Here is a 26,958-nt window from a genome sequence, read left to right as displayed (position 1 = left end):
GGCGCCGGGGTCTACTTGAAATTATGTTTGTTAAGAGAGGTTCCCTTTCATAAAACCTGTTTCCCAAACATAATTCAAAGCGTCTTTCACAGCATTGCACCCTTGACCAACCTCCCTCCCAACTTAAAAAGCCTTAGTAGACGTTTGTGATGTTGTAGATGTAGAGTTTGATCTGATTACAGGTTGTTCTAGTTCAGCAGCATCACATCTAGACATAGCATGATTTTCTAATCTTTTGTTTAAATCTCAGTCGTTCTCTCTTGATTACCAGGTGACGGTAATTAGCAACAAAATCAATCTCTGCACTATTGTATACTCTATTATAAGATTGATGTAGCTATTCTACGATTAGCATATACATAATCCACAACGTTTTCAGTTATGTTAATTCCCTGCTACCTTAAATTCAAACTTACGTATAAACAGATGTTAAACATTGCTAAATTACTAAACACTCAGAGCTTAAAGTAACTTACTGCCTACTCTGTCCTCATAACCTATTCCAAAAGGTGTCAAAGGGGTCTACCATTTGCTCCTATTTATTCTTTTCTACAAGGCTGAAATTACCAAACTCAGATAGCACATTTTTACTGGCAATTTTCTGCACAACTCCTACAACAAAATAATCATACTCTTTCTTCAACGCTTTATATTGAAATCCTGCTCATAACATCAAGCGGTTTCTTATCGCCTTCTACATTAAACACGCTCTGGAAGCTCTTTTACTTATTCACAAGGTGAGGTTTGAAGAATATATGATGACAGTAATTTAAGATTTAACGTAACAAACCTTTATTCTCCTTTCTTGCTGGGATTTATAAAAAGATTTTTCTGTCACGGACGGATGCACTACATTTGTAAAATAGCGTAAACATTCTTCCGATGATCTATTTCGAACTTCGTTTTTGAATTCTTTGACCTTAAAAACAAATTATAAGTACATTAATGGATTATGTACATATACACACACAAATATATATATATATATATATATATATATATATATATATATATATATATATATCCCTGTGATACTATGATGTGATGCTATGAATCATATAGTACATAAGTTTCAATCCCCGGTTTCTTCACTGAAAGTTAATAAAAGTTAAACTGTCAGAGAATTTTCTAATTCTTAAATAAAAAAAATGGCAACATAGGGGAAGTACGACACGACACTATAGATCATGTAGCACAAAAGCTTCAATCCCCGTTCTCTTCACTGAAATTTGATGATTTAAAACGTCGAAAAATTCATGACCGAATCATCAAGGAGGCACACTTGTACCTCTATAAAGAGGCGACCCACCACAATGTTAAGCAACTTCCGGTCCTAGCGGTCGCAGAGAGACAGCGGTAATCGCATTTTGTAGCCCAAGCTCAAACTAAGAAACTTACAAAATTTCACCCCCCTCCGACTTTATCTTCATGGGTAATAGTGGGCCGGAAGTTTCGACCCTACGACCACAGCCCCCCTTTAAAGTTGTTCGATTGGGCTGAAATTTACAGGTTGAACTCTCCTAGGGCCCGGGAGCTTATCCTAGAAATTTCAGCTCAATCCGATCACTCCTTCCCTGTTTTCCAAAAACCAAATATAGCCACTTAAAGTTCAAAATTTTTTTTTTCTTGTTAGCCACGCCTACAGCCCACAGTTGGCAACTGATCCGGGTGAATGAGGACTCATTCGAAGCAGAATTCGACCTGTTAGGGCCTTTTGATATTTTCAGACCGAAAAAATTATCCCCCGAATTTACATTTACGAAAAACCTCGTTTTCCTATAAGAGCTCATGTTAATTTTTCCCACCACAGCCCCCCTTAACGTTGTCTGATCGGGCTGAAATTTAGAGGATAAGCTTTCCTGGGGCCTGGGAGCTTATCCTCGAAATTTCAGCTCAATCTGATCACTCCTTACCTGTTTTCCAAAAACCAAATATCAAGTTTTGTGGGGATTTGCTTGCGTCAAAATAGATTCCACTTACTAAAAAACAATTACAATTGTGTTTCTTTAGTACAGCGGTCGATACTCCTGACTGTCAGGCGGAATACCCGGGTTCGATTCCCCGTCAGAGGAAATTTCTTATATACGGAATTTAAAGTTTAAAAAAAGAAACTCAGTTTCTTTTTAAAATTATTTGAAAAAATTACATTTTCTAAAGAGTTAAATAGGCTGAGTTACAAGATCGACCCTTAAAACACCCTGTCGAGAAAGAAAAGAATAGTACACATTCATCTAACAGTTAGTCAAGCAATAATAAGTAATAAACTGTACAAAAACGTGCAGAAATTATTTAAAAAAACTACGTTTTCTAAGGAGTTAAAGAGGCTGTGTCACAAGTTCGAACCTTAAAACGTACAGGGATTAGAAGGTACAGTTGGCCCCCCGCTTTCGCAGCCTTTAAATAAAAAAAAAATTTTTAACTGAAAGTAAGGAGCGACATTAAAACTTAAAACGAATAGAAATTATTCCATATATGAAAGGGGCTGTGCCCTCCTCAACGCCTCGCTCTTTACGCTAAGTTTTTATTGTTTAAAAAAGAGTTGTGAGAAAGTCAAACTTTAGCGTAAAGAGCGAGGCGTTGAGGAGGGCACAGCCCCTTTCATATACGGAATAATTTCTGTTCGTTTTAAGTTGTAATGTCGCTCCTTACTTTCAGTTTAAAATTTTTTTTTATTTAAAGGCTGCGAAAGCGGGGGTTTGGGGGCGGCAGCCCCCAACTGTACCTTCTAATCCCTGTACGTTTTAAGGTTCGAACTTGTGACTCAGCCTCTTTAACTCTTTAGAAAACGTAGTTTTTTCAAATAATCTTATACAAGGATCTGATGTTTTTACAAAGGAAAATTGGACGGGACAGGCTATTTTTACAAAGGAAAATAAACGGGACAAAGAGTCAAACTTTAGTGTAAAAAGCGAGATATTGAGGAGGGTGCAGCTCCCTTATCCACCAAAGACAATTCCATCCTCGCTGGAAATTCCTCCCGGAAAATTTCCTGCAGGCAATTATACTTGGAGAATTCTCCTTAGCTTACTTTCACTTGAAATATGAACTTGTTTTTATTTAATTTATGATCGTTTTGCAAATCATGCCTAATATCCCCCCCCCTCCATGGAAAAATTCCTAAAAATCTCGCCCCCTCCCCCAATGGAAAGTTTTTACTTCAAAACAACACCCCACTGAAAAATTCTTCCACGGACAATTTCTTCCGCAGAAAATCCCCCCCCCCTTACGAAAAATCTCCCAAACGATTCCAATTCATCTGGAAATTTCCCCAGGACAATTCCCTGGAATATCTTCACATGTAAAATTGAGTCGCCAAAGAGAAAGTAAGACGAATAAAAATAATTTTGTACAGGAATTCTGGCCAATTCTCCCGTGTAAAATTTTCCCTTTAAAGTTCGCCCCGGAAACTTCCACTTGGAAAATTCCCCTCCCCCCAAAAATGTCTGTATACTTCTCAATAACAAATAATTAATGTAAACAATGGGCAAATTTCATAGCTTACAGTCCTCTCCCCAGGGGCTGTGGGGGCCATATCATCCCTAGATGCATAGCTATTAAACCTTTCAACTATGCTTACCAAAGTGGCTATTTCAAAATTTTGATCACATTACTTTGGAGAATAAAGCAGGGTGGGAACGGGGAAACTTTCCGTCAAATCTTTTTGTTTACTTAAGAAGGGCAATAGAACTTTTAATTTCCGTCGGAATGAGCCGTCTCCCGCTATTCTAGGATCATTGGTTTTGATAGGATTGCCCCTGATAAAAACGAAAAAAATAAACACGCATTCGTGATCTTTCTTCTCGCAAAAACAACAGAATTCCCCACTTTTGTAGAAGAGTGGGGTTCCCTCAGACTCAAAATCCGACGGTGCGATTTTCATTAAGAATCCTTGACTTTTTGGGGCCTCCCCCCTTTTAAAAATCAGGCAAATTTTCTCAGGTTCATAGCTTTTGATGGGTAACCTAAAACTTAGTGAATTTTCAACGTTTGAAATCCGCAAAAAAAGTCAAGTATTTGATATATCTATTGTTATTAAATTCCGCTTTTTAGAGTTTCGGTTACTATTGAGCCGAGTTGTTTCTTATTTAAATTTCGTTACCACAAACTCTTTGACCAAGTAGACTCATATAAGTAACGACCATTGAGTTTCATTTGAGAATGTTACCAAGCATTTTCTTTAGGAGGAAGACAGTTTCTAATTGAACTGACTTTTGTAATTACAATTACCAGGTTACGATGACACTCTTCAGATATGGTAATAAGAAACATGGGTTGATGAGTTCTTTTATAAACAAGGTAGAAAAAAATTCGTAAAATTCTTATTAAAATGAAGTAATCCATTTGCGATATATGCTGCAACTCATTTGAGAGGGCCAGATAACCAAGCTGCTTACTATTCTACCCGGCGACAGCTGAAACAAGAGAGTCCCTATTTAATAGAGGTTGAGTAAACATCGGTTTGACGGTCAGCGTTAGATTTGCTTACATTGCCAGGTTAGGACAAGTTAATACTAAATAATAAGTAATATAACCTTAAAACGATGAGGTGTGTTGAAAAGAATTCTTTTATTTGCCTTTGTGGCAGTTGGAAAATAAACCTATATTGGTCTTTGTGGCAGTAGAAAAAAGCCTATATTTTGCCTTTGTGGCATTTGGGAGGCACTTGTAATCCCTTGGATTAGTTGGATGATGCGTTAACCTGTGTGGCAATCTTCTTGTATATTATTTCCATATGAGATGGGTACGTTAATTGGACAAAAAAGAAGAAGAAAAAAAAAGAAAAAAAAAAAAAAAAAAAAAAAGAAAAAAAAAGAAAAGCCGAACAGATGCCTAAGCCTGCTGTGGCTCTCAGTCAAGAAACAAGTCGTCTTACTGAGAAATTATTCATAACCACATAGATGTGTATGTATGTGTTACTGTATATATATATGTATATATACAATGTATGTATATACATACACATACCCACATACCCATGTATGTATATACATACATATATATATATATATATATATATATATATATATATATATATATATAAATGAAATAAAGTAAGTTGGCAATCGAATAGAATTCTTCGGGAACAGATAATTTTCAAAAAAAAAAAGAAAAAAAAGGAAGGCGTAACGCCTATAAAAACAGTTTACTAGGACTGTCCTCACGATAGCCTTGAAGGTCTGACAGCATTTCCCCAGGAAATATGATTACCCTTTTCACCTTATACAAGAAAATAAAAATTGCGAACTGTGTGAATGATGTTTTCAAGGTTGATCTTTAAATATTTATATTTAAAATCAATCAAAGGGGAAGACCCGGTAGTTTCAAGACAATGAGATCTGTTTTGTTGTGAGATCTGATCTGTGTGTTGTTGTCTGAGTATATATGTATGTATATATAATGTCGACATGGCTAGCTACATTGGAAAAACACTTTCCTTGGTGATATCCAAATAAGGGCGTTTGCTCCCATTTAAAAGGGAACGTTAATGATATTTTTTTTTTTTGCATTCTGATACCTTGGGCAAGTAAAAGGCACTTGTAAAAATTATGAGGGGGTATTGAGATAACTAATATTTTGATATGCCTAAGTTACGCAATGTCAAAAGAAGCTAAAAATCAACATATCAACATGACAGGTGACTATCAAAAACCTGAAAGGTTATTTCCTGAAAGAAGGTCAGATTCGGGTCTATTAAAAAATCAAGATTTTACTTTCCCAGGCGCTAAAAATTGTGTTTAATTTCTTTATGAAAACAAAAATAATTAATGGAAAGGAAGCCCTCCCCCAGGATTGTTTTCAAGTCACAGATTTTAGGATGACAAAATAGAATGTGGATGCACAAGTGACTGCTTCCATAAAAAAGATTATTGCTCATTTGAAGATAAATGAGAGGTTTCGAGGAGAAATCTAGAAGAATATTAACGATTGATTTAGGGAGGTGCAAAAATCGTCGCTCAGGCATATTTCATTTCCAGATCGTAAAGAAAAAAAAAAGATGAGGGTTTTTTCTTGTGCGGATAAATTTAGTCATTGGTTTCGTGGAGGACCAGGGGTGTAAAACGTTGACAGAAGGCCGTTGTCAACAAGAAAACTTGTTATGCATAAAATTGTGAAAAATTACCCAAGTGACTGTCCAGATACAATCGGTCAATTCCCCTAAGTCATATTTCCTCGAAGACAAAGGTTATCTAAGTTCAACTGTGAGAATCTTGTGAAATGGGTTAATAGCCTCTCTCCATTGCTAAGAAGGGAGGGGTTGATAAATCTTTTATGATCCTATCGCATTGATGCTATTAAAATTCTGGGAAATGATAAAAAAAATAATGTTAAAGATATTGTGACGGAAAACAATAAGATAATAAAAACAAAATAGATAAAATAACTAAACACGCACTTGAAATTAGGCTATAAGAAAAAAAAAAATATACACTAGACTTTTCTTTCCGTCCACATTTCTTATTCTAAGGGAGCTGAAAAAAAGAGCAATATTTGGGTGAGTCATGGACAGCACGGGCACCCTTCGGCTGACTATGCCTTAAAGCATATCTTAAAAAAAATCATGTAAATGACTTCACATTCAGCCGCATTTGACCAAAAAAAAAAGAGGAACATACCAAGTTAATGTCATCTTAGGCTTCCTCAGGGGAATATTGATAAAAGTTTAAATAACAATGTGAATACGACGAGGAAAGTATTAGGTTTTAAGAATAGCTAGGTACGAATTGACCCAAAAATTTAGTTGGAACCACTGCAGAGGAATAAAAAGACCTTTAAGAAAGATTAAATCTATAGCAGTTTTGCTTATATGTAAAACGTCTAAAAGGTAAATATTTTTAGATTCCAGGTTGTGGACCAGAGACATGGACAGATGCACAAGGGAGTCCGGTTGAAACCCCTGTCCACCCTCATGCAAGCCATTTTATGAGTTTTGATCATTGGGATCAAAGAAAGGAGTATGTAGTCCTAGACACTCGACGTTTTATCGCCGGAAATTTAGTGAATCACATATTGCATTGAAAAGAAGTATCACAAGTGATAGGGTTCACACATTCAGAAGATATTTTAGGTTGGATTACTAATGGGGTTGACTTAGAAGCTTACTTTGTTCCGTATAAGGGTGTCTAGAGGGAATTTTTATGATTCAGTTGTATCTGTTCCAGCAGAATTTCCTAATTCAAAATCAGTGGACCTGTTTCGGGATTTTGTTAAAAAACTGTTATAACACGGATTCGTAATGGATCGGTGCTGCTATGGGGAAAGGTAGGATATTTTGACCCTCCAAAACTGGTAATGGGACTTACTATAAAACCAGAGAAACCTAGGCTAAGTCACGATGAAACGTTTTTGAATTTGTGAATAAAAGATCTCCCATTTTCGTTAGACACATTGTTGGATATTCAACCATATTTAAATGTGGATCGTGAAGGTTTTTCAGTAGATGAACATAGTGCTTATGACCACGTTTTTTGTCAGGCCAACCAGCAGAACGTACCTTGGGTTTAAATACCCGGGCGAACACGTAGACGACGAAGAAGACTGGTATTTTGTTTGGACTGTGTTGACTTTTGGCTCTAGGTTATCTCCATATGTTTATGCGCGAATTTTAGAAATACCAACCCTTATTTACAGGAGAGCGGGGGGATGGGGATGGAAGTTTTATGATGACACGTTCCATTACATCCCACCTGGCCCCGATTCTCACTCTGTGGGAGAACGACACCTTAAATTCGTAATATCGCTGGCGGGAAAATTAGATTTTTTTATATCGAATAAATCAAAATTACATTCATCCTCAAAAGTGAAACATTTGGGCATGTTTATTGCCTTTAAAAGCGGCTCTTCTATAATACCAGAGGATAAGGTGGAAAAAATTGAAACTTTCAGGATTGAACTACTTGGTAAACCTTATTTAAAGGTTGAAGACTTGCAGAGGTTTATAGGAAAGGTAGTAAGCTTCACCCCTGCCTTCCCTCGTGCACGTCTTTTTATATAATCAAGTTCCTCGTGTTTGGGAGGCTGGGAAAGAAAAAATATGCCAGGAGGAAAAATACCAGAAAATGTGATTGAAGAGATAAGATTTTGGGGATGTTTAAAAGCTTCACCAAGAGTTTTCCCTTGGAGTACAACCCACAAAGAGTTGGTGATTTTTACGGATGCGAGCAACTACAAATGGTCATGCTCGTTTAGGTACCCGAGAATAAAGTTTTCTGATTACTTTGCACCTTCTGATTTAAGTTCACCTATACATGTAAAAGAGGTAAAAGCTGTCTTAAACGCCATCCTGGTTGTTTCAGAACTGGCCAGAGATTCCAGGGTGATAGCTAAGGTGGATAACAAAGCGGTTGTCGATAGCTGGACCTTGTCCGGGGGATCTTAACAACATAATGAAGGAACTGTTCCTATCAGTTGTAAAATTGAATATTTGGTTGAATATGATTTATGTACCCTCGAGTTTCAATCTGGCAGATGCGCCTTCAAGATCGATTGAGAAACAACACTGTATGCTTAGTGGCTGGGCATGGTCAAAAGTGCAAAAAGCTTTTGGTGAAGGGAGGGGGCACACATTTGATTTAATGGCATTGCAATCAAATGTTCAGCAAGATCTTCAAGGGATTCCATTGCCTTTCTATTCACCGTATCTGCAATCTGGCGCAGTTGGAATACATTTCTTTACCCATAAATTGTCTCCATTGGAAAATTATTATGTTTCCCCCCCATTTTGTATGATCCCACATGTTCTACATCATTTGTTAAGCATGCAGGTGAAAGTCACAATTGTGCTCCCTTTTAAAAAAGAAGCACCATGGTGGCCCATCATAAAAACATATGCCACAGATTTCTTGCCCTTAGGGAAAAAGGGAGATAAGAAGGTTCTGCGTTTTCCTTCGAAGAAGGGATATCTCAAAGATAATAAAGGTCTGATAAGTGATCTAGTAGCAGTAAGAGTCGAATTTTAAAATATTAGAGTACATGCAAGTCTATTATGCATTTGTATTTGTTGAAAAATGATGATTTTGATAAATAATAATTGTTCAAAGTCTAAAGTGCTTCGATTTTGATTGCAGATTCATACCCAACATAAGATGGAAAACCAGGATGGAAACCAATAATAATTGTTCAAAGTCTAAAGTGCTTCGATTTTGATTGCAGATTCATAACCTTATAAGATGGGAAATCAGGCAAAAAGAGTTGGTTGATCTGCTCCGGACTTCCCCCTGTGTGAAACAGCAATCAAGACTGCAGGAGGATCTAGAGCACTTTTTGAGGGGTCTTGATGAAACGCTTTCAAACTGTTTACCTAGAAATATTGTTTTCTTTTTGATATCGAAAGAAGAAAAGGGAAGAACTATTTTACATCGTTTTGAGTGCCCAAATTTAGCGACCCGTCAATCAGATTGTGGATGTTAAAGGACCCTGGCAGCAGGGACAGTCGATTTCCTTATTGGACAAATCACTCCAATTTTCAATGTTATGGGCCGCACCAAAACCTGGTCAGAGGAACCAAGCTAGGGGAATCCAGCCAAATCTTGCGGAGTGAGGACTCTCTTAGCGGCTATCAGGGCACAACAGGCTCAACATGCAGTTACTCCAGAACAAGCGATACCTTTTCAAATTTGGAAACTGGTAAGGCTGACAATACATTTGTGGTCTAACTCCGTGCTGCTCAAAACAAAGGGTAATTATTCAGGTGCCTTAGAATGTTTACGCAATAGAGCGTAAAATTCTTTATTATACAATTCTTTGGAGGAGATAGAGCCTCAGATTTAGCTCTAACTAAAAGTAAAGAGATCCTTTTCTTCCCGGATAAAGAGGGTCTGTTGTTTAACCATATGTTTGGAAAAAACCCTAAGGCAGAGTAATTCTAATACCTTTCCTCTTTTCCGGACGCATGATGAAAAATGTTGCCCGGTTCAAGCTTTGCAAGACTACCTTAGTTTTGCAACGGAATGTGACTTATCGCTCTCATACGGATTCCTGTTTAGGACAATCAGAGGCGATGCCTTCATAAATAATCCCATCGATTATGCGATCATTTATAGGTCCCTGAAGATTACGTTAACGGAGATTGGGCTATCAGCTGGAGAGACACCGCACAGTCTTAAGAGCTGGCGGAGCAACAACGCTCTCCGCAGGAGGAGCTGGAATTGAAGAAATAATGGCGACATTTGGATGGAGAACAAAAGGTACCGCAAACTACTACTTAGCATGGAAGAAAGTAATGTTGAACGAGAACGGAGACACTTTGAAGAATTTGGAGAAATCAGCTAGGGTCTATGATGACCTTGATAACCTAAAAGGTTTTACCCAACTTTTTCCTTGATTTGGTCTTCAAATTGATAAGATTTGGGGTGATATTTGTTTATATTTGTTAATAAATGACTATGATAGTATGGTGATTTTGGGTGATTTGATTATAGAAGCATGATGGGGATGGTGCTCTTCTTGCCCAATCTTAGCAATTTGTCAAAGCTGGGAGCTGAGTAGGACGGGGAAAGATAGATTACTATCCTACCCGGCGACAGCTGAAACAAGACAGTCCCTATTTGACAGAGGACGGAGGTAGCAAGGATGTAAGGAAACTATCCCTTAGCATATTATGGAAGTGAAAAAAAAAATGGATTGCAAAAGGGAAAGAAGTTATGGACAAAGAGAATCGAGAATTGATATGGATAAAAGCTCTCAGTAGACAAAACCAGCATTCTTTTGGGGTACCTTACGGTGCTCTTCTTGCCCAATCTTAGCAAGTTGTGAAAGCTGGGAGCTGAGTAGGATGGTGAAAGATAGATTACGATCTTGCACAAATTAAGAGAGGGCCATCAAACGCCCGTTTAACTGAAAAAGTCAAAAAGCCATTCTACTTTCTTTCTTTTCACCCGATATTTGATCCGATATCACTGTGGACAACCAACTCAAGACTGATTAATAAATACAAAAGACCCAGAAATCGCAACCACAAAACTTTGAGAAAAAACATGAAAACGAAACAGTCATCCGTGATATAGCTTTCTTTTCTATTTATAATTGAGTTGTCGAAATTTTTTTCTTCTTTCATATTAGGCTACATTGACATACTATTTTCGCTGTTTTGTTAATGTAAAGATTTTTTTATCTTCTTTTTCTCATTTATACTGTCCTTTTTATATTTTCAAAGACGGGTTTTCAAATAAACAAAATAATTGATTAAATGGAGCTGAAGATACCCAGAGTAGGGGTTCTGTAGGTTTCTTTTTTAAAAGAACAACGACAGAGCTCCCAGGCATCACCATTCTCTGAAAAGGAGAATGATTTCCTTTTCAGGAGAAAAGCAAATCTTTCACCATTCTCTGAAAAATATTGAATGGCACAACACCCTCTCAGAGGATGGAATCCTATTCCTAAATTAGGGCGTAGGGTAACTTCAAAAAAAAAAGAAAAATAATCCGACTATATTTGCATGAGGCACATTCTCGGACAGAATCTCCATGATCAACAGGACAACGAAATAGCCATAAATTTGAACTCTTACATGATAATGCACCACTAACGTCTCTCTTTGTTCGGACCTGCCCGTCAAAAGCCACCACATACTTCAAATGTACTTCGGTGCAAAGCCATCAATGGATGAAAAAGAAATAAAATAATACCATAGCGACCTCAGACCAAATCCTGAATTAAAATAATCAAATCCTGTATTAATTAAGAAGACATGTAGCCGAATGTAGGCTTTCAGCATCATGGGTGTCGACGGAATCCCCCATAGCTTGAAATCATCTACCGCATGACCTAGGACTATAAGCAAAGTACTATTTGCCACCTCTTAGCGTGAAGGAGAGCTACCAAGCTTGTGTCCTGAATCAAGTATAATTAAGTGCATATAGGGTAGTCAAATTTGGGGTTATTTTGGGAAATGGTTATATTTGACTTTGATAACATACCGACAGTCCAAAATCGAAACATGTTCCTTGTATTAAACAATTTTTAACACGCACAGTTAGAAAATATTGGACAGCCCCCCCCCCCCCAGAAAAAAAACGGGTGGTAGCAGGTCAGCTGCATTAAGATAAACTGTGAACCCGTAATGAAATCTTAGAAAATCTTCTACACTGGGGATGGGACCCCCATATCTTTCTGTAAACTCCAGGATGATACCATTTATTTTCTTTATTAATTTTTTTTTAACGTAAAACTTGACAGGAAAAGAAAAGTTATCACTGGGTATATCTAGGAAGCTAAATAAGAACAGTTCGTATTAGAAACATCTTTAATAGCCAAACTGACCTTGGATATTTCAGTATTAGATGGGTAAAAAGAAATAATAGTCCACCCTCTTGCCCTTATAAGAATTAAAAAATATTTTATATGTATTCTAATAGTAGACAATTAGTTCTTCTCGTGTCAGTTACGAAGGAGAGGAAAAACAAAGTTCTCAGTATATATCTTGAGGTGCCACAATGTCATTAAAATATGCAATATTTCAAAGAAAAGGCATTTTTTAAGTAGCGATATACTCAGATAATAGCTAAATGGCGCTGTGGAGTGCTAGCCACAAGATATTAAGCCTTTACTCTACTCAAACTTTCTTGAAGTAATTAGTGTCATAGTGATCCCTTATATTAGCTAGGTAGCGATCTAGAATGTTTAAAATCTTCATTTCTGCACTTAGCTCGCTCCTGAAATGACACAACGCGTTTCAACATTTTATTTTGTGGGAGGGTTTAACCAACTAATAGGTCAACTTTTTTTAAAAAAAAAGCAACTTTTAGTCATAGATGACAGGCCAAAACAAATGATAGTCATAGTTTGAGTGTGAGGAATGGGTCTTACTCTTTTCTTCCTAAATTCCAGTGCCTCTGCAACAGAATTCCAGTTTAAATTAAAGTCACTGGAATTCAAGATTTCTACAGTAGTCATCATGCTAGTTTTAGATATTTCAACGGACAACATTTCCAATTTTTCTTCATTCTCTCGTCTCTCCTCTTCTGACATAGTGCATGGACCGCTTGATGTATATAACGTATCCTCAATCGCTTGTTTCTCCTTAAGGTATTGTTCCGCCTTCTCTTTTCTTATTTGCATCTCTACTGCTTCGGTGAGCATTTTGGCTTCAACTTTGGACCCTGAAAAAAGACACATCCGTTACTATACTCAATGCCGTATTACTTGATAAATTATTTTTAGTTGCCGAGTACTTGACCTTGACTAAAATAAAACCAATGCGAGAAAAAAAGAGGCTCAGATTTTAATAATTTGTAACGGTCCTGAGTTTAGGATGCCTGTAAATACTTAAATTTAATATTATAAAAAAAATATATTCTATTAAAAGGCTCATCCATAATGGCACATTACTAACAGGGATATTTAGTTTATTTCAATGCCCAGTGGCACCTTGTGTGAGGAATCAGATTTAAATGTTAATTTAAAGATCAATGCATGCCGACAGCCATAACTGTCTATACGTTATTTCAAATACAACAGCTAATCCAAAATCCTCGGATAGCCTTAACGAGGTTCTACCCAGTTAAACTATATTTTTGGCTAAATTTCTAAAAAAAAGCGCAAGGTACAGAAATTGACTTTTGAGTTAGCCCTTAAATACCTGTCTGTGATGTTTCAGTGCCCCACTAGCGGCAACGAAAAAAAAGAGACACATCACTGCTTCTCACACGAAAAAGAGATTTTCCTTGTTGCTCAAGATGGTGGTCTTCTCCTACATGGGGGTCTCCAGCTATGATGATTCCAATAGTTTAGTTTTCATTTCAATCTGAAACGAACTTAGTTGGCTTTCAGGGTATTTCTCGAAATTCCCATAAATTTGTTTTAGCAATAAACTTTTACCATTCAGATTTCGGCATAACGCGTTTTGAATTTTGGTTGCTATGGCAAGAGTTGCTCCTTTACTTGGCTGCGTTTAGCATCGCAACCATGGACTAGATCTGAATTTTTATCAAACAGTTCGTGGTTACGAACTGCATGTAGGATTAACACGGAGTAATAGTAGTCGAAACTAAAAAACCGCATTTTGGTAACAGTATACATATCAGAAGATTCGTCTTTTTACCATAGTTCTTAATAAATAAAATTTGTTAAGTTTAAAGTTACCCATCAAAAGTTATAAGCCTGGGAAAATTCGCCTATTTTCAAAAAGCGGCAAAAAAAAAAAAAAAGGAAGTGACCTCGCTGAAAATTATACCATCAAATTCAGCATATCAGAGAACCCCATTAAGGAGTTTTCAAGCATCTATCGAAAAAAAAATCGAATTTTGTATTTTTTCAGAGAGAAAAATCACGGATAAGTTTTTTTTTCCAGCGGTGATCGTATCGAAACGAAGGTCTTAGAAAATCGAGAAAATGCTCACTCATCCGAACGGAAATTAAAAGCTCCAGTACCCTTTTTAACTAGCAAAAAAAAAGAGAATTGTGCCACTTTGTTAGTAGCATCTTTTTAAGCAGCAAAGGGTCGTTTTCCGCCATTTTGTGGTGCAAAACTGAATGATAAAGACTTTGAAAATTCTGAGATAGCCAATTGACTACAAATTATTGAAAAACTGTACCCAGAGCTTCAGAGCTTCAGCGGCAGTAATGCCACGGAATGATAAATTCGTTCCATCGAGTCATGTAATCTATACAAAACAAACAGTTAAAATTGAAGTTTATTTTAAAGCTTCGTTTAAATAATTGCAAATCAGCTATTACCAAGAAGGGGCCCTCATTGATGGTATAGGAAATGTGCATGGTACCTTGAAAAGTGCACTTTTTGTGCCCAAATTTTTTAAATTTCCAGTCATCCTCAGATAAATTATATAGGAGAGTTTAAGGGGGGGGGGGTCAGAAATTAATTTTTAATCTAAACTTTATTTGAACTAAGCCTGAATATGGGTTGTTCGAGGTCCTCTCTCTCTCTTTTTTATCACAGAAAAAATGTTTGAATACAGCATACAAAATTACATCCATATGCTTACCGGCACAAAAAGTAGAGAAGTACGGGGAGGCATCATGAGCACCGTCACAGAATTTCTTAGGAGTAAGAAGGCAACTGCTGAAAGCGGTTTTGCCGAATCTTTTTTTCCAAAATTACGAGAAAAACGAGTTTGAAAATTTTGGCATTTGTATCTGACGTCTTACAGCAATGTCAATTAGAGCATTCGAAAGAGCGTTTTTTTTTACGCAACATAAGAGTTTGTAACTCAGTTTCGACAAGACAGTTATTTTCGGCTAAACTACTCTCAGTAGACGAAATAGGTGATAGCACCCCTTTTATTGCAGGAAATCTGTTTCTATTTAATATAAAAGAATTTATTCCCATTTCCACCGGGATAAAAGTGAGAGGTAAAGGTGGGCATCATGAGCGCCACCAGAAAATTTCCTAAAGAGGGGGGGGGGGGGGGAGGGGCAGGCCTACGAAGAGCTTTGTTTTCATCGAGTTTTAAATGGTAATGTTCCTCATTTTTCTATTTATATAAGTTGCTCTTAAAACAGGTGTGTCAAACTTCCTCCCATCTTAAAAACATCCCATTCCAAGTTATTCCTTGATAAAGGAACGAGAACTAATAGATAATATAAACGTACTAAAAAATAAGATTTTGAGTTCGATTGAAATGCAAAACAACAAAATATAGGAACTTTAAAAATCAAAGTTTAGGACTAGGTTGGTCGTATAGGTTTAAGCTGATTAACATAAGTTAAAGGGCAGAAAAGGTGCGAGTTCAGACTTCGAAAGGGTCTTTCTTCATTTAAAAATTTTTTAGCTTTTCTTAAGGTTTTGTTATGTTTATTTTTGATTAATAAACCCTTTCTTCTTCTATGTAAAAAAAAAAAAAAAAAAAAATTATGAAGTTTAAAAATAGATAATCTTTAAGCACAATACTTGAAGTACTTGTGAGAATATGTGAGACGGGCAAGGTGCCATCTGAAATACAAAACCCCGAGAAGATTTAAATACAATTTACCACAATGTTCTCGAATCATCCACTAGCACGACATGCACTCTATTTCCACTCAGAGAAAAGCTTCAAAAGACAGTAGTGCCCACAAAAATTAAATGTCAACGGCGAGTTGCTATGAAACAATTTCAAAACCCTGCTTTAACCTCCTTGCCTTTCCTTGCACCCAGTGCTACTTTCGAGTGTTTTTTTTTCTCTTCAGAATTTAGGTTTTATTTCCAAGGCCGTACCCAGGGGTGGGGGAGGGTTTAGGGGGGTTTGAACCCCCGAAATGTTTTTCTGACTCGTAAAGACGTAACAAAAATGGACATAAACAAATTTTTTATGCGGTTTTTTAAGTTTTTTTTGTGTAAACCCCGCCCCCTAAAAAAAATTATTTGGGTACCCCCCCCCCCCGGATTTGGTTATTTCCTTAATCATAGATATAAGCCTGCTTTAAAAGTGAAATTAGTAGATGACTTATCATGAGTTGGATCAATGAGTTTTTGCGACTTTTGTAGTAACCCATAAATATGCAAAAATAAAATTAAGATAACGTACCACCGTTCTTACACCTTTAGAGGTGGATATAAGCCATTTACTTCAGGTGCTGCAGGCATGTGCAAATGTGAAACAGTCAATTGCTAAGCACATTTTTTCAAAGAGAAAAACCATTTCTTTCCTATCCTGACGGTGACAAGGTGGGGAAAGGCATAACTACATTTGGTTTGCGACAAGCTTAAAACAAAACTATAAACGTATTCTGTTTAATTAGATAGCAAAAGAATAAGCATCCATCTAGTATGCGTTAATGTTTAACACTTTTTGCATTGAAATAAATGCACTATTTGAAGCTTATGAAAAGAAACTCATCAGTCTAAATGGCGGTTTTTAACGTCCCATAAATTACCATTAAGTCAGTACCCAGGACAAATTGGAATTAGAACTACTGAACCTAATGAACACACCGCTTTTTCCTAGTTTTTCATAGAAGAAAAGCTCAAATAAAGAAATAACTTACATGGAAAATATTCAAAAGACAAAGATTCGACTCCTAGATTAGACAGCGTGCACTCGTCTTTATTCGGAGGAGGGGGACATCCTTCTTCGTCCGTAAAGTATGGAAAGCCGAAAAAACTGTAGGATAAAGGCCGCTCAGAAATGTTGTAATACTTCCTTGTAGGAACGAAAACAGCCCCTCCCAAAGAAGCCTGAAAGAAAGTTACAATACAGCCTTTAAAATGTTTTGAAAATCAAATCATTTGTTACATTCGTCCGTTCAAAATCAAAGTTCAGGACCATATTCATATCATACAAACCTCGTATGTTGAAAATTTAGGATATTTCATAAGAAGCAAACGCTAACTTTAGGTTTCTACTTCAGTACAGCATGAATACATAAAACAAAAATAAAATCAGAAAATATTCTGAATTAAGTCAACAAAAATATCTAATAAACAGCTAGGTGGTTCGTTATAGATTGTATATAACAAGCAAAAACATTTCACTGACTTTTGAAAAAAAAAAAACTTTCCAAACAAAACTTCGAACTTCTTTTAAGGTTTTTTTGAAAGAGAAACCGTTAGGAAAGAGTTGCTCGATAAAAAATTTTGTTCGTTACTCCACATCCACAGTCTTAGGGCGTTATTCCACCAGAGCAACTCGTGGGATCCTTGACCAATAATATAAACGGATGCATAAAACCCAGTGATTAAATTTGGTAAAGGCCTAGCAGCATATCGGGCACTTTCAACCTGCGGAAATAAATAGGTAGAGATAAAAACAATATAAATAAATAATGATAGGAAACAAATTGCCTTATTTGATTCGACCTGAAATTTAGCATTAGGGCCTTTTAACAAACTTTCATAAAAAAGTAATATGTACACGTGACAATATGTATATGTACACGTGACGATTGCATTTGACAAATATTCAGTGGTTGCGTTAGCCAGACGATTTATGAAACGGGTTTCAAACAAACGGTTCAACAAATTTATATGGAAGCCGAGAAGAAACAAAAATCCGGTCATAACATGGGTCCACAGTGACATGAACCCACGCAAAGATCTTTCCGGTGGGGCTATATTTATTGCACGAAAGGGCAAAAGATTGAACACTGATGCCAAAACTATTAAATTTGTTCGAAAATTGTAAAAATATTTCATTTTTTGGATGTTTAGTCTATTGAACACTGAGTTAGTCCACGTCAAATCATTTTATCAGTGCTGTTTATATATTCCGATTATTCTGAAAAACTCTCAGTGTTTTTTATATTTATAAGCACATAGTAAGATTCTTTTTTGGGTAACCACTTTCCCGATAATAACAGTTGAAAAGATTCCAAAGGGAGATTTGTCAAAAAGATGAAAAAAACGGGCAAGTCCAAAAAAAATGGTTTTTCTTTTAACATTTGGATCTTACAATCAACGTAACTCGGCAAAAATTGAGAGAGCCCAAAAAACCCGCAAAATTTTGCGGGCCAGTCAATCAACCAGCAAAAACTCGCCAATCGATTTTGTTTTTTAATTTTATAGGAAAAATCGGGATTATACATGTCTGAAGAATCCCAACAGTTGATCTAAGGTCATAACTATCTTCCGTCTATCTCGTCATTTTTTGTCTCGTCTTTTTTTGTCATTTTGTTACAAGGTATAAGAAAGAGGTTTGCACTTGAGTCATGGGAAATATGAAAATTTTCTGATGATTATCATATTCTACCTCCCCCTCCCAGTCTACAAGGCGTCATGATCTAGAAAAGTCGAACATTGAGGTTCATGTTCCCTTTGAAAGAATTGGTATACTATTTTTCTGCTCTCCTAACGATTTACTGTACGAACGAAACATTCAAATTAAAAATAAGTCGAAGGTTTTTCCAAATTGTCAAAAAAGACAATTTTCCTATTTTTTAAGCCGGTTTAGATCCTTCTCTGGGAGAAATTCTAAGTAATATCATAATTCTGACTCGGTGAATGGATAGGCCTGAGACTAATGAATCCAATTTTAGGAGTATCTTGTCCTTTCGGACAAGTTACAGCTGCAGACTTATCGCAAAATAACTAGTTTCAGAGGGAACATATACCTTAAGTATTAAACTCTCATTTACACAAACAAACGACTCGCCAGATCATTTTTATGGAATCTTGTCGTTACATTTTACCCTGAATAATGATTATCATGTATTTTCTGTAAGTTACGACACTGACTTTAGGTAAAATTGCGTCACCGATTTCAATTCTGAGTTAAGTCCCCATTATAGGGCGTAGGTGCTGTTTTGACAATTTTACTTTCATTATTCTGAACTATCTTGAATGTGTGTTCTCACCGGATTTCACCTTATTTGGCAAAAAAAAAAAAAAAAAAAAAAAAAAACCGAGTCAATCATACGATTGGAGATGGTTAAAAAAGCACAGATAGAGGACTAAACTCTTGAATATCAGCTAACTGACGAAGTAAAAAATCTTAATGTCAATAGCACTTTTTTTTTACTTGGAAACTTTCCAAGCGTTTTTCGTCCAAAAGAAATTAAAGTTAACTATAATATCCTAACTATTTTTGACCTGGGTTATGGCAGTCTTATACCAAAAGTTCAGGCATTCGTTAAGCCCATTTTTTTGGACAGATAGATAACTTTATTTCACAAATAAAAAATGCAGAACATTTTTGCTGCACCTGCTAAGAAACCCCTTAAAGGCCTTTTGGGAGCAGGTGGGAGTCTTTTATTCTAGATATTTCTAAAAAATAATATTTCATATCATTCTACTTGGTACTAACACTAAATCCACACATATACAAAAACCATCCTACTTACATGAAATAAAACACATACATAAATTCAATTCTTCTGCAAGGAAAAATCCTTTGGCTGTGGCCTTGAAGGTTACCAGATGACTTGCATTTCGAATTGTAACCGGTTCATATCCCATACGCAGGGAACAAGATATCTTTTTACAAAGGAAGCTCCAGTCGTTTTTCTAAATTGATGTACTAGATTCGATGTTCCCTGTATATCATGACTATGGGGAACCCATTTAAGGAAAAATATATTTTCGAAAGAAGAAAGTAAATTGTTAAGAAGTTTATGCGTACGTAAAAATACCAACGTGATAATCTCTAGTTTTTGAAATATCAACAATTTGATTCTGTATGTAACATTCGTTAATATTTTGAGTAATGAATATTTTAGGTGACAAAAGTTTAACAGCTTTATTTTGAATTTTTTTATAACAAGACACAACATTACTTGCTCACATAGAGCAACAATAGGAAATATACGGGTAAAGAATAAAAAATTAAGTAATCTAATAGTTTTCTTTGAAACTAAGTTTTTAACTCGGTGAAGCACACCCAGAGATCTTAACAATTTTGAAGCTATAATAGAGTGGGTTTTCCATGATTCATTAATCAAAAAACCCAAATATTTTGTTACCCTTACTCTTTTTATTTGATGACCATTTACAATTAGTACTGAATTAGTTTCAATACTAGTTGTCCGAGAAAATAAAATGTAATTAATTTTGGTATAATTTAATATCAAAAGACTAAAATCTGCCCACTCAATAAACTCGACCAATGCCTTTCTCATTTTACCAAAAAGCAGATTAACTGATGGCGCAGCCAAAAGTAAAAGAGTATCATCTGAAAAAAGGATTAAACCAACTACTGACAAATAATACTTAATTCGGTCAATAAAATTAAACATAAGAAAAGATCTAGTATAGAGCCTTGCTCCGCATGTTATCCCATTATCTACAGAAATTGAAGACACATTCACCACGATGTGCTTCTGGCCACTCAAGTAAGATTTAAACCACAAGATGCTCTTTCCACTCACACCGATTTTATCCAGCTCAAGTAATAATTTTTTATGGTCAATTGTGTGAAAGGCTTTCTTTAAATATAGGAATAAGGCAGCTGGAATCAAACCCAATTCGCAGGCATCATTTACCCAATCCACAAGTTTGATTGTAGCTATTTCGGTTGATAGTCTTTTCCTGAAATCAAACTGAGTGTTTACAAGAATTTCATTTTTTCAATGTAATCATTTAGCCTAGATCCAATTACATTTCCATTTATTTTAGAAAAAAAGGGAAAATATAAATAAGTCTTTTATTTGAAGGGTCATCTCTCTTACCACCTTTGTGTAATGGTATTATCTTAGCGACCTTAAAAGCTTCCGGGAAAATCCCCTTTTCCACTGATTTTTTAATCAAATGACATAGAATAGGTGTTAAAACTGACTAAACCGATTAGGCAATCTACTGGGAAATCCATTAATACCACTTGAATTCGAATGCACACCATTGATAATTTTTCCCATTTCATTTATATCACAAAAATTAAAAGTCATTTGAGTGTATACCAGAGATTTAGATTGAACTGTCTTGAAACCCTGTTTATTTTTTGCTGAGAATCTTCATACATTTTTACACCCTCACTACAAAATATTTACATAAATAGTTTGCTACATCATTCAGGGTGATCAAATTTCCCCTTTCAGTATGTAGTGTAGTGATAACCTCTATTTTACCCTTTTGACCCAGGAGTGATTTTCTGTTTTCCAGGTTTTTTTCATGTCACATTTATGCTTCATAAATTCATTTTGCAAATATGTTTTTTCAGCTTTTCGTTTCAATCCATTAAAGATATTCCTATAGGTTTTAAATTGCTGAAAGTTAATTGTAAATGGTTCAACTAAATATGCCTTACAAAGTTCATTTTTTCGGTTTATAGAATTTAGAATAGCCTGAGTAATCCATAGTTTTCTAGGGAATTTTGACCTAGCCCTTTTAGGTCTTCTAAGAAGACAAGTCTTGTTTAATATTTTGTAAGTGTTCCAATAAAAATATCATACGCAGCCGATGGGTCATCTTCTTCAAATACTGGAGAAAAATCTACATCGCCCATTTCTATTTCAAATTTTTTAGAAATATCTTCTCTTAAATCACGGAAGAATTTTTTTTTTAAACGATAATTCTTAGTTATCATTCCACAGGAATTCTTTAATTTACTCATGAGAAAAAGTGGTCTGATCCCTCGTAATTAAAACATTAGCCAACGAACAATCAAGTAGATTTCCGTCCACGAATATATTGTCAATTAGCGTTGCAGATTTCCCAGTAACTCGTCTAGGGATAGTTAACCGTGGATATAGAAATAAGTAAGCGAAAACAGGATCAAAACATCTCCGAGATACAAGCTTCTGTTTTGAGCTTTGTCATATTTTGGGAATATTCACGACAACCCATAAAATTGAAAAGAAAAATGACCGCATGTATAATCAATGTAGATAAAGCCAAACATATTTTCCCTCAAAATTTTAAGTTCATACGCTGTCTTGACTGTATGATTTCGTATGGCCCTACCCAATGGGTCATTCATGACATTTATACGCAGTTCAAATTTGATATTTTCTGCATTATTTATTTTTTGTCTAGTGCTTGGATCCTAATAAGTAGCCTAGTTGATTTGAGATACAATCAAGAATTAAAAACTTTTCTTAGTGGAATAATTAAGCACGAAACAAAAAAGTAATGAATACTATTAGGAACGTTTTAAAGTTCCTAATACGTTCCTAACGTTCCGTGAAAACTTTTTAAAAATAAATTGCGCTCACTGTTCTGAAAATGAAAAAAACCAGGGTGTATTTGATTTTTTTTTTCTGGTTATGCAATCAATCGTGTTTACTCTTACAGACGACACGTTTTCACCAAAATGTCTAGTGGAGTTACCTTACGAATAATAGTTTCTTTGGAAAATTATAGTTCTTTCTAACCTAGCAGATTAGGTCCTTAACAGGCTAGTGTCAATTGCCTTTTGTATTTTTATTTTACCGGTATCATGTCAAAGAGTTGAATACAGGACGAGGCGCCTTTAAATATTTTGAAGCTAATCCTCTAAACTTGGGAAATTTGAATAGCAATCTAAAGGATAATTGGGTTTTCCTTAAGACTTTTTATTTTGTTGGTAATAAGTACATAGCTAATCTGACAGGCGGGTTTTGTAGAATTACTGTTTTACCATTGCTTCACTGTTCATTTTTTTCTTCCACTTATAATTCAAAGGAGTGAATTAGAAATATTCTTTTTCTTTAAAAATAAAAGTCTTCAGAAACAATTTTGAATATTCGATTGACCCTTTAGTTGATATTCTAGTTTTCTACTAGAGAAGTTGAATCGCTATCAAAGGGTTTACATTACTGATGATAATGGAACGAAAGGTTGCTGATGGAAGATTTTGACAATATTCAGGAGTTTCCCGCGAAGATTTGTGTTATTTTCAAATCTTTGGTCAAAAGTACGTATTCTGGTAATAGTTTTGTTCTAATAATTAGAAAGAACTGTGGATTTTTGAGCGGACCAGTGAGACTTTTTCTTGAAGTTATTGGAATAGCTTTGAACAAGGATATGTTAGAAATGAACAACTGCTTGTTATGGATGATTTTAGCATCACTCTTCTGGATAATTCGTCTTCGTCTGTAATTTATTTCTGACCCATTTTTGTTTATCGAGCACGAACAGTTCGTATTCCCTGTAGAAACAATTTGATGTCTAATCATTCCCCTATTTTATTTAGTTTTGGCCATCAACTAATCTTTAATTATAATGTTTATTTCTAGTATTATTTTTGTATTACTATGCCTGATAAGCTCCTGATTTAAAATTGAAGCTGTAAGAAGTAAACTGGGAGTCAGTTGGTATGTCAAATGATTCTTTGGGTCATGTAAAAAAAAAAAAAAATAAAATAAAAAAAAAAAAAAAAAAATTCGAAAACACTTTTAGTTAAGAATTCTTTTAGTGATGTTAGCTAAGCAGAATCACTGGAATAAAAAAATTCTACATTTGAGAAGCCCTGGATAACTTAAGGTCTTATGAGACAAGTAAATCGTAAATAATTTCAAAGACCACACTGTCTTTCCATGACGATAAATAAAAGTTCCTATAGGGATACATCCTTTTATTAGACAGTGATAATAACATTCACAAAACATACTGGATATTTCGATCACATGTACAGTGGCCGTCATCAGCAGAAATGCTTTGTATTTCCGTATTTGTTTCATTCAGTATTTCTGCTGATGACGGTCACTGTACATGTGATCGAAATATCCAGTATATTTTGTGAATGTTACTATCACTGTTTAGTAAAAGGATTTATCCCTATTCAAACTTTTATTTATCGTGAATTGTAAAAATTATCCATAGAAGATGTACAGGGTAAATCCTAGACCTTTGAATCTCGACCGTTTCAAAAGCTATAGGTATGCTGGGAAACCTACTATAAGAAAGCCCAAGAGAAAATTTTTTGTCAAGTTTCCAAAAATACAGAAATAAAAACAGCTTGTTCTGTATTTAAACCAAATAAAAAGCAGTTTTCGTTACCCGTACCTGCTGTTTAAAATTTTCTTCAAGTCTCTCAGTGAGCATTTTTGTTCCCACATCTAGAAGAAATATATACATCTGATTTAAGAACACTTGATTCTCTAAAGTAGGTTCAAATCTATGTCCCATAAGCGTATCAAAATTGTCGAGCTCCGAAGCTGAAGACTCGGAATAAATTGATTTTTGATCCTCTTCATTTCCCTCGTCCTGATATTCACTAGCTCTTTCATTCATTGCATCAACTGTTAAAAAAAAAAAAAAAAAAAAAAAAAAAAATCATTTTGCAGGATAAATTCGGTCATTCCAATTAATTTACGCTATTGGTTATGTTTTATGGGTAATAAATAAGAGACAGAGGAAGAGGGAGATAAAAGTAGAGAAAGACAGGGAGGGAGAGTGAAAGAGAGAGAAGTATTCGATGACAAGAACAAACGGGAATTATATTAGAAATTCCACCAGAAACGTTAACACTGTTTATTGCATTTACTATTTGTATGGCAAATATCAGGAGGTATTGACAAGGTCTGTTTTTGCAAACCTAGTTGGTAAATTTTTCCTTAGACTATGCTGCCTTTTCATTTAAGCTTAAAATTAAATGAAATTATAAAAACGAGTAACGATGAGACTTTGAGAAAAAAAAATACCTTTTTTAAACAAATACTAAAAAATGTCTGAATATTTCGGCTTCACATCCTGATGCCAATAGAAACGCAAAAAAAGAAGAGAAATAAGAAAGAATACTGACAAATTCATAACATGAAGGTGAGAAAAACAAATAAAGACGATTTATTTGACGATTATTTGGTTTGATGATTATTTCATTAGCTGATAGGGTATTAAAACTATCTTTCCTACAGTATATGGAGAATTGACTAATTTTCATTAGAGAAGTTTTTTGGGGAAATGATTTTCCAAACAACAAAAGATAGGAAACAGGAAAGACAGGAAACGTTAAAGATAGGAACGAGACCACAATTAGTGATAAGGAAGGAGCTAAAGAGAGATGGGCAGAACATTTTGAGAATGTGATAACCGAGATAAAGTTGCAGGAAAAGATATAGAGGGAAATGAAAACGTTTGTGATACCTTGGATCTGAAGGAAGATTTGTTTTGTTAGGAAGAATTAGCGACATACAAAAAGTATTCAAAAAATAATGAGGCTCTAGGTGCCGATAGCGTAGTAAATGAGTTTCTTAAATATGGTGGCTCTGAGGTTAGAAATAAGTGACTGAAGATTATGAATATGATTTTTGAAAAAGGGGAAGTTATTAACGATTTTAAGAAAACCTTAATTAAACCACTGTATCAGAAAGGTGATAGGAGTGAGTGTGGTAATTATCGAGGTCTCTGGTCTCTTATTAGTCTGGTCTCTGTAGGTAGCGAATTACTTAGTAATATGATACTTTTTAGACTGAGAGATGCTCAGTCTTTTTAGGCGATTCTGTTGATAGAAGAGCTGTAGAAAAGATTTTATCATTGTATAGTGATTAGTGCTATGTACGAGAATAAAGCTGCTGCGATTAAGGTAGGAAATGAGGTTAGCATCTGGTTTCCCATTAAATCACGAGTTAAGCAAGGGTTGTGTTCTATCCCCCTTTATATGGATCATCTTGATGGACTTTGTCTTAAGGAGACTAGCAAAGGCAATGGGAGACCACAGAATCAAATGGGAAGGAAACACTCTCCTGGACTAAGATTATGCTCATGATTTAAGCATCCTAGATGATAGTGTTAGCAAAATGAATGAAGTTTTAGAGGTTTTTCGAGTTCAGGGTGCTAGAATAGGCTTGAAAATTAATGTTAAGAAGACTAAGTCACTAAATCTAGGAATAAGTAAAATGAAAAGGTGACGTTAGGTAACGAAGAGATTGATCAGGTGGGCAGCTTCACTTACCTTGGTAGTATTAACAGTAAAGACGATGGGAGCAGTGAAGTTATTAAAAGTAGCATAGCCAAGGCTCAGGGTATTCTTTTCACAATAAGTCTACAAACTAAGATTAGAATATTGGAAGGTATAGTGATGACAGTGGCCAAATAAGGCTCTGAAGCATGGGTGCTCCGAAAAGCAGATGAATTTTTGCTAGGTATTTTCCAGAGAAACCGTATACAGATTGTCTTGGATACCCAATTGACTGGCAGTATCTCAAATAGTTAAATCTGCCGAAAGGATGATGCATCCCTGCTCTCTAGGCTATAATGAAAGAAAGATTAAGGTTGCTTGGGCACGTTCTGTGAATGAAGGATGGCAGATTGCCAAGGATTGGCATTTTGGCCAGCTAGGGCTAAACGGAAAGTAAGTCGTCCTCGTCTGGGGTGGGAGGATGTCATAAAGAAAGATTCAAAGGAAATGGTAACCTCCTGGGAGGGTGTAAAGAGGGAGGCTTTGAATAGATTGGGATAGAGGAGGAGCATGCGTAGCTGTGTGCGGCTTGGTAGCTGTGCGCCAAACACTCAGGCGGCTTGGTGCTGCGGTGAGCTACTATTATGATTTATTATTAGTAGTAGTAGTAAACAATAAAAAGAAGGAGAAAATTAAGTGAAACAGAAATTATAGAAGAAGATGAAATAGAGCAAAAAATCATCCATATATCTCAACCATTCGTAAAAATAACTTTTAAATACCAGCTAACCGTAGAATCTTTACCATATAATGAAAGGACGTAATACCCAAATAAGTA

General features: G+C 35.5%; 1 protein-coding gene across 1 annotated transcript in view; it reads right to left on the bottom strand.

Moving 5' to 3' along the window:
* LOC148949386 (uncharacterized) overlaps nt 1–24,518 on the bottom strand; it is a 63,383-nt gene extending 38,865 nt beyond the window's left edge. Inside the window, exons 1-4 of the mRNA XM_089093405.1 lie at nt 24,287–24,518; nt 16,921–17,110; nt 12,805–13,097; nt 791–919 (exon numbers count right to left, since the gene is read on the bottom strand). Of these exons, the coding sequence (XP_088949531.1) occupies nt 791–919; nt 12,805–13,097; nt 16,921–17,110; nt 24,287–24,514 (840 nt within the window). The 5' untranslated portion in view covers nt 24,515–24,518. The remainder of the gene's footprint in view (nt 1–790; nt 920–12,804; nt 13,098–16,920; nt 17,111–24,286) is intronic.
* Nucleotides 24,519–26,958: the final 2,440 nt, after the last annotated feature.

This window comes from Artemia sp. Qi Xiang Cuo, chromosome 8 (assembly GCF_049724085.1).
Source record: "Artemia sp. Qi Xiang Cuo chromosome 8, ASM4972408v1, whole genome shotgun sequence".
NCBI lineage: Eukaryota > Metazoa > Arthropoda > Branchiopoda > Anostraca > Artemiidae > Artemia > Artemia sp. Qi Xiang Cuo.
The sequence above is the reverse complement of the archived record's forward strand: the minus strand, read 5'-3'. Positions and strand labels throughout refer to the sequence as shown.